Genomic DNA, 17,520 nt, shown 5'->3' on the forward strand with positions numbered 1-17,520 from the left:
TTCTTTCTTTCTTTCTTTCTTTCTTTCTTTCTTTCTTTCTTTCTTTCATCTTTGCCTGGTTTTGTTTTCAGGGTAGCACAAGCTTTATAAAATGAATTGAGACTCCTCTTCTATTTTTCTAGGAGAGATTGTGCATAAGTGGCGTTAATTATTTTTTAAATGTTTGGTAGAATTCTATAATCTGGGCCTAGAGATTTCTTTTATTTTTACTTTTTCATATCGCACTTTTATTTTTATTCACCTACCATGAAATTCACAAAGTGGTGAATGGCTCAGTGCTTTCTGTGTGTGCACAGGACTGTGCAACCATTACCATTACTCATCTTCGAAGATTTTCATCAACCAGAAAAGAAACCCTGTACCCATTAGTAGTCACTTCCCATTCCTCCATCCCCAGCCTCTGGAACCACTAATATATTTCTGTCTCTTTATATTTGCCTATTCCAGACATTTCATACAAATGGACTCATACAATATGTGGGATTTTGTGTTTCTAAGGTCCATCCATGTTGTAGCAAGTATCAGTATTTCATTGCTTTTATTATCAAATATGGTTCCATTGTGTGGATATACCATCTTTTGTTTGTATTTCATTGGTTGATGGACATTTGGGTTGTTTCCATTTTTTTACATTATGAATAATCCTGCTATAAACATTTGTGTACAAATTTTTGTGTGGAATATGTTCATTTCTCTTAGGTGTACACCTAGGAGTGGAATTTCTGGGTCATATGGTAACTCCATATTTAACCTTTTGAAGAACTGCCAAACTGGTTTCCAAAGTGGTTGCAACATTTTACATCCCCACCAGGAATGCACAAGTGTTCCAAATTGTCCACATCCTCACCAACACTTGTTGTCTATCTTTTTAATTTTAATCATCCTAGTAAAATTACAATTTAATTTTAATTTTAACCAACCAACCATAGAGTGAAGTGGTATTTAATTTCATCTTTGATTTGCATTTCCCTAATGACGTATGATGTAGAGCATCTTTTATATGCTTATTGCACCATTTATGTATCTTCTTTGGAGAAATATGTATTCATATCCTTTGCCCATTTAAAAATTGGGTTATTTGTCATTTTATTATTGACCTATAAGGTTTCTTTATATATTATGGACACTAGACCCTTACCAGATATTTCAGATTATTTGCAAATATTTTGTCACATTATGTGTGTTATCATTTCACTTTCTTGATGGTATCATTTGAAGTAAAAAACATTTTTATTTTGATGAAGTCCATTTTTTTCTGTTTTTGTTTTCACTTTGTACTTTTGGTGTAGTATCTAAGAGTCCATTACCTAATCAAAGTCATGAAAATTTACTCCTATGTTTTCTCATTTTGGCTGGTAATATTTAGGTCTATGATCCATTTTGATTTAATTTTTGTATATGGCATGAGGTAGGGATCCAATTTCATTCTTTGGCCTGTGGATATCCACTTGTCCCAGCACCATTTGTTGAAAAGACTATCCTTTCCCCATTGAATTGGCTTGGCACCCTTGTTAAAAAAATCAACTCATCATAAATGTAAGGGTGTATTTATAGATCATCAATTCTATTTCATTGACCAATGTGTCTGTCCTTTTGTAGGGGAAGTTTTAAAATCACAATATCACTTTCCTCAATAGTTATTGGACTATTTACCTATTTTGTATTGGGTGAGTTGTAGTAGTTTGTGTTTTTGGAGAAATTGATCCATTTCATCCATGTTGTCAAATGTATAGAGAGTTGTTTGCAGTATTCCTTCATTATCCTTTTGATGTTTGTTGGTCCTGTAGTGAAATCCCCTGTTTCATTATTGATATTGATAAGTTGTGTCTTCTCTCTTTTTTTCTTAGTCAGTATTGCCAGAGGTATGTCAATTTAACTTTTTTCAAAGAACAAACTTTTTCAAAAATTGATTTTTTCTATTGTTTGCATTTTCAACTTTGTTGATTTCTGCTTTTATCTTTACTGTTTACTTTCTTCTACTTGATTTGGGTTTGTTTTGCTCTTCCTTTGCTTGTGGTGGAAGTTTAGATTATTGATTTGAGACTTTCCCTCTTTTGTAATGTACGTACTTAGTGCTATAAATTTCCTTTTTAGAACTGCTTTAGCTGTGTCTTTCAAATTTGATATCTTGTATTTTCATTTTCATTCAGTTCAATGTATTTTTAAATTTCCCTTGAGACTTCCTCTTTGATCCATGGATTATTTAGAATTGTTTGTTTACTTTGTGTTTGGAGAGTTTTCTATTATATTTCTGTTATTTGTCTCTGGTTTGATTCTATTATGGTTAGAGGATATGCTAAATTTGAAAAAAATTCAGTTCTTTTAAATTTATTGACACTTGTTTTATGGCTCAGGATATGGTCTATTTTCATATATGTCTTGTGGACACTTGAAAAGAATGTGTATATAATGTGTTGTTGTGTATTATGTGTATAAATGTCAATTATACATCCTGTTGGATGATGGTGAGCTCTTTTATATCCTTGCTGATTTTCTGTCTAGTTGTCTTATCAATTTTTGAGAGAGAGGTGTTGAAGTTTCCAGCTATAATTATGCATTTGTCTGTTTCTCCTTTCAGTTCTCTCAGTTTTTGCTTCACATATGTTATAGCTCATTTGTTAGGCATGTACACATTTAGAACTGCTATGTCTTCTTGATGAATTTACCCTTTTATCGTTATAATGTATCCCCCACTTTTCAAAAGTTCTCTTAATGCCACTTCACTTTTATGAAAGACCTACATTAATACCTGTTTCCACTAACCAAAAGAAATCCGTGGAAGATTTATGCTTTTATGAAAAAAGGTGAAAAGAGAAAATAGTGTTCAACATTTGCTTTACAGTGAGCCATTATAAAGGCAGTGTGCACCCCAAGCAGCAAGAGTGGCACTGCCAAGCTCCTTCCCTGGGAACTACACTCAGCGTCTCAGCATCATATCGCCATAGCTCTATTGTATCTGTGAGCATCTGTGTTTTATCTTATTTTCTGTATGTGTTAGCTGATGTGTCCTATGGTGATTGTTTCTTTGCTTTATGCCTTTGTGGCTTAGGAAAGGTTTCACAGGAACGCACTGCTTTCAAATAGTGGGGGAAACCTGTATATGTTCCTCTGTGTCTCTAGTGAAATTTTTTTTGTTCTGATGTCTACTTTGTCTGATATTTATTTTCTGATATTAATATAGCCACTACAGTTTTAATTTGATTTATGTTTATATGATACTTCTTTTTCCATATTTCACTTTCAACCTACCTAAATTGTTATATTTGAAGTGAATTTCTTATAGATAAAACATAGGTGGGTCATGTTTTTAAAGTCACTAGCCAATCTTTGTCTTTTAATTGGTGTATTCAGACCATTTACATGTAATGTAATTATTGATATGTTAGAGCTCACATCTGCCATTTTATTTATTTATTTTTTGTTTACTGTTTGTTCTGTTGTTTTGTTTCTTTGTTTTCTTTTTCCTACCTTCTTGTGTATTACTTGAACTTTTGAAAAAATTCCATTTTGATTTATCTAGTTGTTTTTGAGTATATCTCTGTTTGGTCTTTTAGTGGTTGCTCTATATCTTATTCCAGTCTACTGGTGTCATAATTGTACCAGCTCAAGTGAAGTATATACACCTTACCTTCTTTATATCTCTTTACCCTCCCCCATTTATAATACAATTATCTTAAACATTTCCTCTACATATGTTTATAACCACATCATAGCGTGTTATAAGTTTTGCTTCCACTGTCAAACATGATTTAGGAAACTCAAAAGGACAAATAAAATCTATTTACCCCTATTTTTACTCTTTTCATTGTTCTTTCTTCCTTCCTAATGGTTAACAATTCCTTTTTTAATCATTTCCTTTCTGCTTAGAGACTTTCGTTAGTCATTCTCTTAGGGTAGATCTGCGGGTGACAGATTCTCCCAGTTTCCCTGTTTTTATTATGAGAATGTCTTGATGTTCCCTTCATCCCTGAAGGATATTTTTGATGGGTGTAGGTGTCTGTTGACAGTTTTTTTTTCTCTCAGAACCTGAAAAATATCGTGCCACTTCATTCTGACCTCCATACTTTATGATGAGAAATCTTTTGAATTGTTTCCCTTTGTAAGTAAGGTGCCCTTTTTCTCTTGCCACTTTCAAGATTTTTAATTTATCTTTAGTTTCCCGTGGTTTGACAATGAAATGTCGTGTGGATTTCTTTGAGTTTGTTCTGTATGGTATTCACTCAGCTTCTTGAATCTGTAGGTTTATGTCTCTTGCCAAATTTGGGAGTTTTCAGCTATCATTTCTTTGAATACTGTTCAGCCTTCTCTTCTTTCTCCTGTACTCTGCTACTCTGAAACAGGAATGTCAAATATTCTCTCATAGTTCCCTAGGTTCTTGAGGCTCTGCTCTGTTTTTTCTTACTTGTTTGATTTTTGTTTTTTAAGTCTATTTTCTTTCTCTCTGTTAGATTGGATAATTTCTATTATTCTCTTTTACCACTTACTGATTCTTTCCTTTGTTGTCTTTATTCTGTTGTTGTGCCCTTCCATTGAGATTTTAATTTTGATTATTGTATTTTTCAGTTCTAAATTTTCAATTTTGTTCTTCTTTGTATCTTTTATTTATTTGATGATACTATTTCTTTGTTGAGACTTTCTATTTTTTCATGTGTTTCAAGTGTGTATACAGTTACCCTCTGAAACATTTTTATGGTGGCTGCTTTAAAATCTTTGTCAGATACTTCTATCACCTCTGTCATCTTAGTGTTGGCAATCTATATCAGGCAGGGTTCTCCAGAGAAATAAAACCAATAGGATGTGTGTGTGATGTGTGTGTGTGTGAGACAGAGAGAGATTAAAAAAAAAAAGAGATTTATTATTAGGAATTGGCTCATGTGATTATGGAGGCTGGCAAGTGCAAATCTGCAGTAAACTTGGGCTGGCAGGCTCAAGACCCAGGAGATGCTATGGTGCAGTTTCAGTCTGAAAGCCAGTAGTTGGAGACCCAATAGTGCCAATGGTACAGATGAAGTCGGAATTCTCTTATAGAGAACTTTCTCTTACTTGGAAGAGGGTCAGTTTGTTGTTCTGTTCAGGCCTTCAACTGATTGTACGTGGTCCACCACATTATGGAGGGCAATCTGCTTTACTTTATCAATTAAAATGTTAATGTCATCCAAAAACACACTTGCAGAACCACCCAGAATAACGTTTGGCTAAATATCTGGGCACCGCATGGCCCAGTCAAGTTGACACATAGAATTAACCATCGCAGCATCTGTCAATTGTCTGTTTTTGTTCAGTTTGTGTTCCTCCTGGTTCTTGGTATGGCAAATGGATGTCAGTTGAAAACTGGACATTTTTGGCTTTGTGTCCTGGGACCCTGGATCTGACTTAAGCCCTCTGTTTTAGCTGGCTTCCTCTGACCATTCTGTCACTGGAAGCAGGGGTTGCTTCCTTGCTACTGCAAGGTGGGAGTAGAAGGCTGGAAAGTTTCCGCACCTGGCCTCTGTTGGCACACTGAGGGGTCTTCTCCATACTGCTGAGCGGGATGGTAGTTCTGGCTCCCCACTTGCCTCTAGGGTACCTACCTGGTTGGGAAGGTTTTGTGTGCCTCGTTTCTGCTCTCCACGTGGTCTCTGCCCACTGTGTGGGTGGGGGGGTGTGTGGCCTCGGTACTGGGTGGTGGTGAAAGTCTGACTTTCTGGCAGCACCTCAGTGGGGAGGGGGTGGTGTGTCTTATTACTGTCACGTGGGGGTGGAAGTCCAGGCTCCCCGTGTGTCTCCACTGATACCACAGAGGTGGGGTGGGATGGGGGCCTCATCAACCATCTGTCGAGGAGGACGTCCCACCTCCCTGCTTGTCGTTCTCTGACATCTCTGTGGTTTGGGAGTGTAGGGAGGTTGGTCACCTCATTACAGTCTGGGGAGGGTGGTCGCCTAGGCTCCCTCCTGGGTCTTTGCTGGCAGGGATGGAAGTTTCACCACAGTTTTTTTCCGCCCTGTTTGGCTGGAGTAGTGCAGTTATTGTCTGCCTTGCCCCCCTTCCTGGCCCTTTGGTTAGAGAGAGAGAGTGCTGGCTTTTGTTGGTGTATTTTTTGTCTGTGTCTCTTGGCATTTCCAGGTTGTAGGCTTTTTTAAAGCCCCAGGTCTGGGATATATGAGGCAAAAACAAAACAAAAACACAGGGAACTCACCATGGGTCCGGAGGTCCCAGCTCATCTGCTTTCTTTTCTCCACTTTTCAGAGTCTTCTGTGAAATATACATTTGCTCTAGATGTAATGTCCAGGCTGTTAATTGTACTCAATGGGAGAAATAGGGAAGAGTATGTCCACTCCATCTTCCCAGAAGTGCAAGTCCTTGTTTGTTTTGTCTTGTTTTTTAAGAAGACAGTAGGGTGCTTTGGCTACTGATGGGAACGGTCCATCAGAGGGAGACTGCAGGAGCCAAGTCCTCGAGTAGGTGAGGGGAGCTGGGGCCACGGCAGCACATCTCTCCTTTTTCCCAGAAGGAGGCAGGTTTTGAGGGTGCCCTTCGGGGAGATTGGCGGCTTTGGTGGCCATCTTAGCCCGTTGGTCAGAGTTGCATGTGGGGCTGGCAGAGGTGTGGTCTGGGAACACTGGCAGACGTAGAGCTGGGGGTCTGAGTGTCTGTTCTGGTCAAGGCTCGGGGGTCTCAGCGGCCAGCCTGGAATCAGGGTCCAGGAATCAGAAGCCACAAGTGGCAGGCAGTCCAGCGGACTCAGGACTGGCGGGCGTAGAGTCCGCAAATCTGCCTAGGCCAGCAGACGGTGGAGGGCAGGAATTCTGACAGCAGCACCTGGAGATCAGCCCCAGCCTCAGGGCAGTGCCGGGCCGTCTTCCTGCCTCTCTCCTGCTCAGGGCCCTGGCCCTTGGCTTGTGAGCCGCCTCTGAAGAGAGGAGCAGAGGGGCCAGGTGGTCACCTGCCCACAACACCCACCCCTCTTGGTTCACTTCTAGCACCAGACTCGTGGGGAGAAATAGGCTCTCCATCCCTCTCAGCTGGGTCGACGGGGGGCCCCTGAAAACAAAACGACAGTGGAAATGAATTGGACTCAGAGGGCCTCACCCTTTTGTGCACTGTGCTCTAAAAATCAAAAGGTCTGGGAAGACCTTTTGCATTTGGTTATTTAGACCAGGCCCTGGTGCTGGGTTCTGTCTTAGGCCCAGCTCTTCCCTGGGGACCTGTGGGCTTGCCGTTGACGGGGGAATGCGGCACAGGGCTTACTGCTCTGAGCTGTGGAAACTGCAGGAGACAAAAAGAAGATCAGACTTGGGCCTTGGGGTCCGTGGGCTTCACAAAGGAGGAGTGTCTTTGGAGCTGCCTGGTGTGTCCAGCAGCCTGGGAAGCAGAGGGGAGGTGTCCAGGCGGGATACCTGGGGCAGTCCTTGGCCCCCTGGGACTACTCCCGGGCTTTTCATTGTTGCTAGCAGTGGCCAGGAGCATGAAGCTCCTTGGTGCTTTGGGGGCCCCAGCCCCAGAGGGGGGCTCTGTGGGGCAAGGGCAGGCAGGCGTGATGGTGGGTCCTGCCTGGATTACCTGTCTGGACCCGCCTGCACTTGGACTCTGCCGGTGTGTGAGAAGGGCCGGGGAGCTTCTGTGGCCAGGGCTCTGTCCTGCCCACCGTCCTGCACATCTCCTCTTGCTTCCAGACCAACGACGCGGCTGGCAACACCTGGAACTGGCTCTACTTCCTGCCCCTCATCGTCATCGGCTCCTTCTTCATGCTCAACCTGGTGCTGGGCGTGCTCTCGGGGTAAGCGGCCGTGCGGTTGCGTGCTACCTCTGTGTTCGCAGGCCGGGGAGGGGGCAGATGGGACTGGACACGGCCTGTGTGGGGGAGGCGAGGCTTGGCCTGGCCCTGGGATGGTCATTCCCAGCGTCCTGAGCTCTAGCCAGCCTGTCCTTGGTGCTACCATTCTGACCTCTCCCTTGGTGGTCCCTGGCCCTGGCCTCCTTACCCCTAGCTCTTGGCCTTCACCCCGGCCTCGGAGTCAGGGGAGGGGCTGCTGCTGCCTCTTATCTGGGTTCGTGGTGCGGTTTCTGAGCAGCCCTGGGGACAAGAGAGCCCTTCTGTGTGACACTGGAGAAGGAATGGAGCGGCCTTGGGTCTCCACCCCAGCCCTGACCCCTGGCTTGCCTCGCCTCTCTGGTCACCTGTCCCTGCTGACCTCCAGCAGAAGACAAGGGAGGATGCAGTGCTGGGGTCCCTCCTGGAGAAAGGTGCTTCCTACCTTCATGGGTAGTGAGGTGTAGCACACCTGTGGCCCATAGTGCCCTCCTGTCCTGCATCGGGCCGAGGACCAAGGAAGTGCTGTTGGCTTCAGGGAACAACCAGGGCTGGTATTTGGGGCTCCTGCCCTTGTCTGGGGCCGAGGAAGCTGTGTAGACAGAGGGAGAGGGCATTGGGCTGGCCTGCCTCCCTGCCCCCACCTGAGCATCAGATTCGCTGTAGGGCTGGAGGGGAAAGTTTCCATTCCACCCGCCTTGAAGATTCCTGCTCAGGCCCAAGGCTCCTGAGGTCGTGACTCAGGGGGCAGCTATCATATTGGTCTGGAAAGGAACAGCCGCAGAGAGGACAGTGGCTGGGCCCAAGGGCTCTGTGCCCTGGCTCTGGCACGTGTTCCTGCCTTGGCCCCTCCTGTAAGACTCTGACTGTTAGTAGTGTGTCTTTCTAAGCGCCTCCGCCGGGAGCAGGCAGGCCCACAGCACAGGGGGCCGATGAGAACGCCTAGTCGGGGCGGCGGGGGGAGCTGTGGTCCGAGCTGGGATGGGGAAGCCAAGGGAGGCCTGGGGCTCAGAGAAGGCTCCTGGGGAAGGGGCAGCTCAGCTGAGGCCCAGAGGGGACAGGAATGAGCTTGGCAAGGAGAGGGGAGCGTCTCCCATGCATAGAATTGTTGGGGCGGAGGCACAGAGGGTGTGGTGTCTGCGATGCTCAGAGCTGGGGCTGCCACGTGTGGGAGCTTGGCCGGGGGCCAGACTCGTGAGGAGGGCGGGCCCCGTGCTGGGCCGTGTGGCGGGGAGGCTGGCGGGACACGAGTGGGTCCTGCTCCACCTTACTCCGGAGAACGTGAGAAAGAAGCAGGGGTAGCAGCGGAGACTGGGTGAGGGGCCCCGAACTTTGTGTTTCCCAGCCCTGCCCCAACCTGTGGGCATCGTTGCCTCTGGGGACCAGCCGATACGGGCTGATTTTCCTAATGAGCTCAGCTGAGCCCTCCCTCTGGCCTCCAGCTCCAGCAGCGGGGCCCCAGGGTTCTCTGCCAGCCTTGGGGAGGCTGGAGACTGCGCGGCCCCTCAGGCCAGTGGTCAGCACACAACGTGTGGCTCTGCCATATCTGGAGGAGGGCTGCCAACGGGCCAGCCTGGAGCTGGTTCAGCCTTGCTCCCCGCCACGCCCCGGGCTCTCACCCTCCCAGTGCCCAGAGAAGCAGAATCGGTGGTTCCTCTCGCAGCTCTTCCTCCCAGTGGGGCCAAAGCCTGGGGAGGGCGGGCCACAGCCAGCCGCCTCCTGAGCAGTGGCTGCCCGGCGGCCAGGCCTTGGTCACTGCAGCGAGTTTCTGCTGGCAGCTCTCGGCCAACCGGGCAGTATGGTCACGCCCCACTGCCACCCCCAGGCCCTCCTGCCCTCCGGTGTGGTTGATGGCGCTGGCCTGGTGGGGAGACTGCGAGGGGCCCTGCGTTCCTGCAGATTCCTGCAGAGAGGTCCAGGTGGGAGCCGTCTCCTCTCATTGCCAGGGTTGCAGCAGCTCAGGCCCTGGTGGACACCAGTCTCAGGCTTGGGGTCCATCCTGGTCGGAGCCAAGCTCTCCCTCTCACCGTGGCTGCGTGACAGGAGCCAGGCCTGCCGGGCCCGCCCCCTCTGCCAAGCCCAGAAGCTGCTCCTCCTGGGGGAGAGACAGCCGCTCTCGCTCGCTCGGCAGAGAACAGGCATTGCTGTTTTGCCCTGAGGGTGTGCCTGCCTGCCCTCTGGGGACCTGAGCTAAGGTGTGTGCGCGTGTGCGTGTGTCTGTGCGTGGGCACGCGCTCTTGTGCCAGTGTGTGTGTGAATGGCTTCCTTCTGGCCTTTTGAGCCTCTTGACTTCTAAGCTTGGCTGGGAGACTGGGGCTGTGGTGCTGAGGGCCCAGGAGGGCAGAAGAGCCTCAGTGGTTTGGCTGAGGAGCTGGGTGATTCTAGAATGTCTCCCTGTCATCTCTGGCTGCCCTGAGCCGATCCAGTGCCTGCCCGTCCCTCCGCCTTCTAGCAAAGGCTCTGGGTCTGAACCAGCAGAAGAAACAAAGTGGAAGTTCTGCTCTGGGGGATTGTTGTCCAGAAGCTCTCTGTAGCGTCTCTGTCCAGATGACAGGGCCCGGCACTCGGAGGGTGCATGCCCAGGCCTGCTCTAGGCCAGGGGGAGGTGGAATTGTCCCTGCCCTCTGGAGCCCCTCTCTGGGCGCGGAGGCGCTGTCCCTACGAGCTGCAGGAGCCTGAGGAGGGAGGGCTCACCTGGGCCTGTTAAGTGCTGGGGAGGGGGGGAAAGGCCGGGTGATGGAGGCACCCGGAGGGGTGGCCCGTGGCCTGCTTCCCCCCCCCCCCCCCCCCCCCCCCCCCCCCGCCCCGGCCTCCTCCTGAGTGAGTCCCTGTGCCTCTGGCCGCACACGGGGGGCCTGGGGGCATGCTCACACCCACCTGCTCTGCTTCCTGCTGCGGCCTCGCCCATCACAGGGAGTTCGCCAAGGAGCGCGAGCGGGTGGAGAACCGCCGGGCCTTCCTGAAGCTCCGCCGGCAGCAGCAGATCGAGCGGGAGCTCAACGGGTACCTGGAGTGGATCTTCAAGGCCGGTGAGGACAGGGGCTGCGTGGTGCTCCTGGCCTGGCCTTTGCTGGCTCCTCCTCCCCGGACCCTCCCAGGGCCAAGCTCACCTGGGGCGGGGGCTGCCCTCGGGAGGGCGACTTGTGAGGTGGAGCAAGCCAGGCCCTCTTCCCAGGGCGCTGTCTGTGGACCCCATCAAGGGGTGTGTGTCGGTGGGACAAGCTCAGCCACGGGCCCTGCCGGCTTCGGGAAGCGTGAGGGCCGAGAAGGCAGGGTCTCACCTCCTTCCTGCTGTGTTCCTGGGGGACGAGCCCTGGTCGGGGTGGGGACAGGAGGGCTCTGGCCTGAGGCTGTGTCTCACTCACAGAGGAAGTCATGCTGGCCGAGGAGGACAAGAACGCAGAGGAGAAGTCCCCTCTCGATGGTAGGTGACCGCTGTCCGCACTCCTTGCCTGGCCACGGGGCTTTGGTGGCTGGGCGGGCAGTGACACGTGTGCACGCTTGCATGTGAGGCGTGATGCCTTCTGCTCAGCCAGGTGCCTGCACGTTGGTCGCTTAACATGGTCCTGGGCGGGGCCTTTCTGGAGGCAGGCCCTGGGAGGGTCAGCTGCACGCTCCTGGGGGGCTGCGTGCCATGGACCAGAGTGGGCATCGCGGGCAGTGGGCTCAGCCTGGGGGTCACGGGAGCCTGTGCTGAGAGCTGGGTTTTCCAGCGTGGCAGCTGACAGCTGACACGTGACTGTGTGAGCTTGCAGGTGCGTATGTTACAATGAAACAAAAGTGAAAATCCAGATCCTCAGTCTCCGCACGTTTCAAGTCATCGTAGAAAGTTCTGTTGCACAGCGCTGCTTCTACAAGCTTGAAAACTGCTGGTTTAATCCAAGCTGTATCTGTCCGCAGGGCTCAGGGAGATGCCCCCAGATTGCTGTAGAAAGACCCCTGGCACAGCCTGGGGCCACGGGGGCAGGGACGGGGGCCAGCACAGACCCGGTGGCAGGAAGGCTGCTCTCTCTTCACACCTGCTGCTCAGGACAGGGCCAGACAGCATGGCCACGCATGTTGCGGTCTCACCTGGGCCCACACCTGGGGCCACACCTGGGCCCACACCTGGGGCCTTGAGCAGTCTGTGCTGGGCCCTCTGCGGCCTTGACCTGACTTCTCTGGTCTCACCTGGCCTTGGAGTGTGGGCCGTTGGGTCAGCCGGCTGCAGCCCTGTCCCTGTCCCACATGGAGGTTTCCTGGTTTCCATGGTAGCCAGGCCTTCCCTGTGGGCATCATCGTGGAGAGAAGGACAGGCAGGACCCAACCTCAAAATCCCTTTGTCCCTTTTGCTCTGAAGACCGAGAGGGGCCCATGGGGGCCAGGCATCGTCCTGCCTTCCCTTAGCCTCAGCTTCAGGAGAGATCTGGAAAGGCTGCTGGTTCCTGGCACCGCCCACAAGGGCACCACCCAGCCCTGAGGCAGGTTATCTGGAGGCCCGGACTCATGCCGCCCCCTCCCACCCTTTGTTTAAAGCAGTGTTGAAGAGAGCAGCCACCAAGAAGAGCCGAAATGACCTGATCCACGCGGAGGAGGGGGAGGACCGTTTTGCAGACCTCTGTGCTGTGGGTGAGTCTCGGTGGGCCTGTGACTGCATGGGGAATGCGCGCCCCGCTCCCTCCCTGTCGCCTCGGCTTCCCTCCTTCCCTACCGCCCACACCCCCCAAGTAAGCCAGCCCCGTGTGTGTCCACCCGACAGTAGGAAGTACAGCGCCCTGGTACTGGATTTCTGCCTGGGGCCAGCCCTTGGGGTGGGCTGCATGCACAGCTCCTGGAAGTTCCTTTTTGCTCATTCATTTCAGTACACTGCTGGCTGCTGGCTGCTCTTGGCTCTGCTGTCCTGTGTGGACGTGGAGCCCTTGGGCACATCCCAAGGCCGGAGGCTGCGTGTGTCACTGACTCTGTAGGGATGGAAAGTTTCTTGCCATCTCTCTTCTAAACCCTGTGTATCTCCCCTGTTCCTTGGGTCTGCTGCCTCTGAGGCCTTGGCTTCATCCCCTGCTTCTCAAACAGTAAAAGGGGAACCTGGTTCTTTGATCTTTTATCGTTTTAGTACCTCCTCTCAGCTTGGTACCAGAAGTCTGGCACCAGAAGTGCCCAGGCCTCTTTGCGCTAAATGCCCTGTCATTGTGCATTCTGCGGCAAAGGGGGGCTCAGCCCTGGGTCTCCACCTTCGGCAGTGTGGGAGGGGGGCCAGCACTTGGCAATGACAGCTTTTCATGCACAGACCACCTTGCTCTCCAGCGATCCTGAGTGGACTCGAGTTGGAAGAGCTGCTTCCCATTATGTTGTTATGTTTATATACAGACCTCTCTAATAAGTCATTTGTGTATTTGTTTATCTGTTTGTTTACACTTTCCCCTTCTTTGTCCCCAGTAAACCCATGTTAATAGCTTGGGGTTTACCCTTCCTTGTTTCTCGATAACACTCACACACACACACACACACACACACACACACGCGCGCGTGCGCGCGCACACACACAGGCACATATACATGTTGTAGAGTTTTGGGGTCTTTTCATGTTACAGAAATAGTTTCATACAAATTTTTTTCATCAGTGCCTCTTGGAAACCCCTCCCCATCAGTGGGTCTGATTTGAGTTCGCTCTTGTAAGTAGCTGTGTGGTGTTCCGTGGCGTGGATTCACTGTCAGGTAATCAGCCACCCCCCAAACCCTATAAACGTCGGTCCTTCCTCACCAGTGCTTTCTGTCCCTCGTGGGATGGGTTCCCAGGAGCTGCGCTGCTGAGGTGAGGGGTGTGTTGGCACCTTCAGGGCAGCCACCACACTGCTCTCCAGAAGGGCTGTGAATTCACATCCACCAACAGGGTAGGAAGACATCTGCCCTCGTCCTGCTTGGACGTTGCAGCTACTTTTGACTGTTACCAGTTTGAGGGCAATTGAATGATTATAAAGTGATATTTCACGGGGACTTTAATTCTCACTTCACTCACTACTAGTGATTTTGAACCTCTTTTTAAATGTTTGTTTCCCATTAAAATTTAGGTGTTGGTGACTCTTCGTATACTCTGTACATCTTCTATTGGGTTGTTTGTGTTTGTTCATAAGAGACCCATGTATGTTGTGGATCTGAATTTTGTTAAATTCTTTTCAAGTTTATCATGTGAGTTCCCTCCGTTCCTATTTCACCTAGAGTTTTTCTTCTGATTTTGTAAAATGAATTGGAGAGTTAAAAAAATCTTTTTCTATAGCTTGGAATAATTTAAATAACACCTAGATTTTCTGTTCTTTAAAGGTGAGATAAAAATGTGAACCCGTCTAGTTAAAAAAGGACAAGAACTTGGACCAGTTTTATAAATTATATTTTGTTAGGAAATCTTCCATTTTGTTGCCTTTTCTAACTTGTTTCCATAGAGCTGCATGTAGAGTTCTCTTACATTCTTTTCATCTCTTCTGTATTCAGTTATTTGCTGGTCCATTCACTCAACAGATATTTACTAAGTGCCCAGACGTGCTGGGAAGTGCCTGAGGCATTGGGCTATGGCACTAAGCAAGATGCAGAAGCCTTTCATTTTTTGGAGTTTCCATTCCAGTGCTAGGTGTGAAAAAGAAAAAAAAGTAGAGAAGGAGGTGGGGCTTGAAGGGTCTGGGGGGTGTTGGAATTTTAAGTAGAGTGGCCGCAGATGGCCTCGGGAAAGGTCGCCTTTGAGTAAAAAGCTGAAGGAAGTGAACAAGTCAGCTCAGCTGGAGACGGAGCATCCCCACGACAGGTGAGAGGACCCTGAGGCAGGAGAGTCCAGGAGGCCGGTGTGGCTGGGGCCAGGTGGAGGGGGCTGGGCTGGGCGGGGTGGGGCAGCAGGAGAGGAAATGACCGGGTCAGGGGACTCTGGGTGCCAGGGTGGTCTTCAGAGGGGAGGCAGCCTCTGGCTCCTGCGGGGCGCTGAGGACAGACTGCCGTGCAGAGAGGGCAGGAGCAGGACCAGGTCGGAGGCCGCTATGAAGACTCCGCGGCTGGTGGCAGCCACGGGGGTGGTAAGTGGTTGGATTCTAGATCTATTTTGAGGACAAGCCCACAGGATTTGCTGACCGGTCAGACGTGGGTGTGAGAGAAAGAGAGAGACATCAAGGACAGCTCTGCAGGAAGTGTCCCCAGAGTAGCCCTCCCTGGGAGGACGGGACCTGGGACACGTGCGTTCTGGGGAACGATGTCCAGAATCCGGTTCAGAAGTGCTGGGTTTCAACGCATGTTGGAGATGCGGTGGGGCGTCAGGCGGGCGCTTTGTGTGTTGGGCTCTGCCGTTCAGGCTGCAGAAGCTATGTAAAGCTCTGAGGCTGACTACAGTGTGTTGAGTTTGGTTTTGCTCTTTTCCAGTTGTTAGTATGTTGACCTTTGCTTTCTATTTTCTGAATTAGGATCATATGAGGTTAGTCTGTATTAATGATCATTTAAAATAACCAGATTGTAGATTTCCTTTCTTCTATTTTTTGTTTTCAGTTTTATTATTTTTAACCTTTATTAGGTTTATCTTTTAACATTATTTTGATTTATTTTATTATTTTTTTTCTAACTTCTGAAAATGTGTAACTTGTTCTTTTTTCTTCTTTAACAGCAAAAGCACTTAAGGCTGTATATTTTCCTCTGCACAAAGCTTTGCTGTGAAGTCCCCCCCTCTGTACTGGTTTCCAGATAACAATTTCTTTACTTTCCTCTTGAGGCAAAGGTTATCTGCGAGTGTGCTTCTTAATTTATAAGTATGTTTTTATTATATCTAATTTTATCAGATACTGATTGGGAAATGTGGCCAGTAAATCTGTAAGTTTAGAAATTTCCAAACTCTAAGTTCACGACTGATTTTAAAAAGTTTCACTGACGGAAAGTGTATGCTCTGTTTTGGAGAGTTGTCTGGCTGTATGGGTATCTCTTAAAGTCAAATTTATTGATTGTGTTCTCCAGTTCTTTAGGTCTTTGTGTTTTATCACTAGGTCTGTTCAGTTCTGAAAGACGTGTTTTGAACGTTCCCACTTCATTTTATTTTTTTATCAATAAGTTTCTCTTGTATTTTTTTTTCCTTAAAATTGTGTGTGTGTGTGGTAGGAACACATCATGATATCATGAGATCCATCCTCTCCAATTCCAAGTGTGCAATGGATCACTGTTGACGGCAGGTGCTGTGCTGCTGGGCAGCAGGTCTCCGGGGCTTGTTCATCCTGTTTCACTGAAACTCCGTTCCTGTTCATCACAGCTCGCCATCCCCGCCCAGCGGCCCCTGGTCACCACCGTCCTGGTCTTTGGTTTCATGAATTTCATTATTTTAGACACCTTATGTGCGTGTAATCAGCCATGAAGTGTTTGTCTTTCTGAAGGTGGCTTGTTTCACTTAGCGTGACATCCTCAAGGTCCGTCCGTGCTGGTGCCTGTTGCAGAATCTCCTTCTTTTTTAAGGCTGAGTAGTATTCTGTGGTGTGTATAGACCACATTTTCTCCATCCATTCATCTGTCAGTGGACATTTAGGTTGTTTCCACATCTTATCTATTCTGAATAGTGCTGCAGCGAACATGGAGAGCTCAGATCTCGTCAAGATTCTGACTTCAATTATTTTGGAGATCTCTCTCTCTCTCTCTCTCTCTTTCCAGTAGTAGGATTGCTGGATCATCAGGTAGTTTTATTTTTAACTTTTTTGAGGACCCTCCATACTGCTCTCCACAGTGGCTACACCAGTTTGCATTCCCACCGACAGTGCACGAGGGTTCCAATTGCTCCACATCCTCGCCAGCACTTGCCTTTTGTCTTTTTTGGAAATCGCCATCCTGACAAGTGCGAGGTGATAAATCGTTACGGTTTCGATTTGCATTTCCTTGATGCTTCCTCCTGTATTTCTCATGGCTTTTGTTTATGTATTTAGCCACTATATGCTTTGGTAGATGTGGAGTTTATGACGGTTACGTCTTCTTTGTAAATTATGCTTTTCGTCATCACACAATACCTTCTTTATCCGTTTAGTTCCTCCGCTGGACAATTCCTTGTCTGACAGCAAATGTCATACTTTCTGTTACTACCATTGGTTTTGGTTTTTAGCTTGCATTGCTTGGTATCTTTGCTTTCCCTTTCATTTTCAACTCTTCTTCATCATTTTAAGCATTTTAAGTGTTCTTCTTACATGCAGTATTTAGCTGGGGTCTGCTTTTTTTTTTTTTTTTAACCCAGTCTTACGGTCTCTGTCCCTAACGGAGGGATCCAGTCTGTCTCCGTTCAGTGTAAGGGTTGACATCCGTGACTTTCTCCTTCCTCATTCCTTCACATTTGGTGTCGATATTTCATACTGTGGTCTCTGTTTTCCCCAGCTTTGCTGCTTTGATCAGGTTGCCGTTTATCACCCTCTCCTCCTTTGCTCATTTCTGATCCCTCCCATTTCTGTTCCACAAATGGTTACCTTCCCTTCCCTGCTCCCAGAATTAGAAACATTTTCTTTGCTATTTTAGTATATTCCTCTACCCTCTTTACCACCAAGATGCATTATTTCCATAACGAGATCGCCCTATTTCCCATCTCTCTGCCCTTACCCACAACCCATAAGATGTGACCTTTGCAGTATTTGCCCTCCTCGCTCCCCACTCCTGGTTTGAGTTGTTTGGGGGATTTAGTTCTCGGCTGTTGTCAGTCCCTGTGTTTGCCCCGGGCGCAGAAATCCTGACTTAGCCTTTCTATCACACGCACGGTCACGTAGAG

The 17,520-nt window shown here is 48.6% G+C and overlaps 1 protein-coding gene across 1 annotated transcript in view; it reads left to right on the top strand.

Annotated features, from left to right (window-relative positions):
- The window catches only part of CACNA1B (calcium voltage-gated channel subunit alpha1 B), a 191,127-nt gene that overhangs the window by 49,255 nt on the left and 124,352 nt on the right, over positions 1–17,520 (top strand). The window contains 4 exon segments of the mRNA XM_029202413.1: positions 7,654–7,757; positions 10,704–10,819; positions 11,158–11,214; positions 12,309–12,398. Coding sequence (XP_029058246.1) covers positions 7,654–7,757; positions 10,704–10,819; positions 11,158–11,214; positions 12,309–12,398 — 367 coding nt within the window.

The sequence above is a fragment of the Monodon monoceros genome, unplaced genomic scaffold (genome assembly GCF_005190385.1).
Source record: "Monodon monoceros isolate NGI ecotype Baffin Bay Population unplaced genomic scaffold, NGI_Narwhal_1 Super_Scaffold_5, whole genome shotgun sequence".
NCBI classification, from domain to species: domain Eukaryota; kingdom Metazoa; phylum Chordata; class Mammalia; order Artiodactyla; family Monodontidae; genus Monodon; species Monodon monoceros.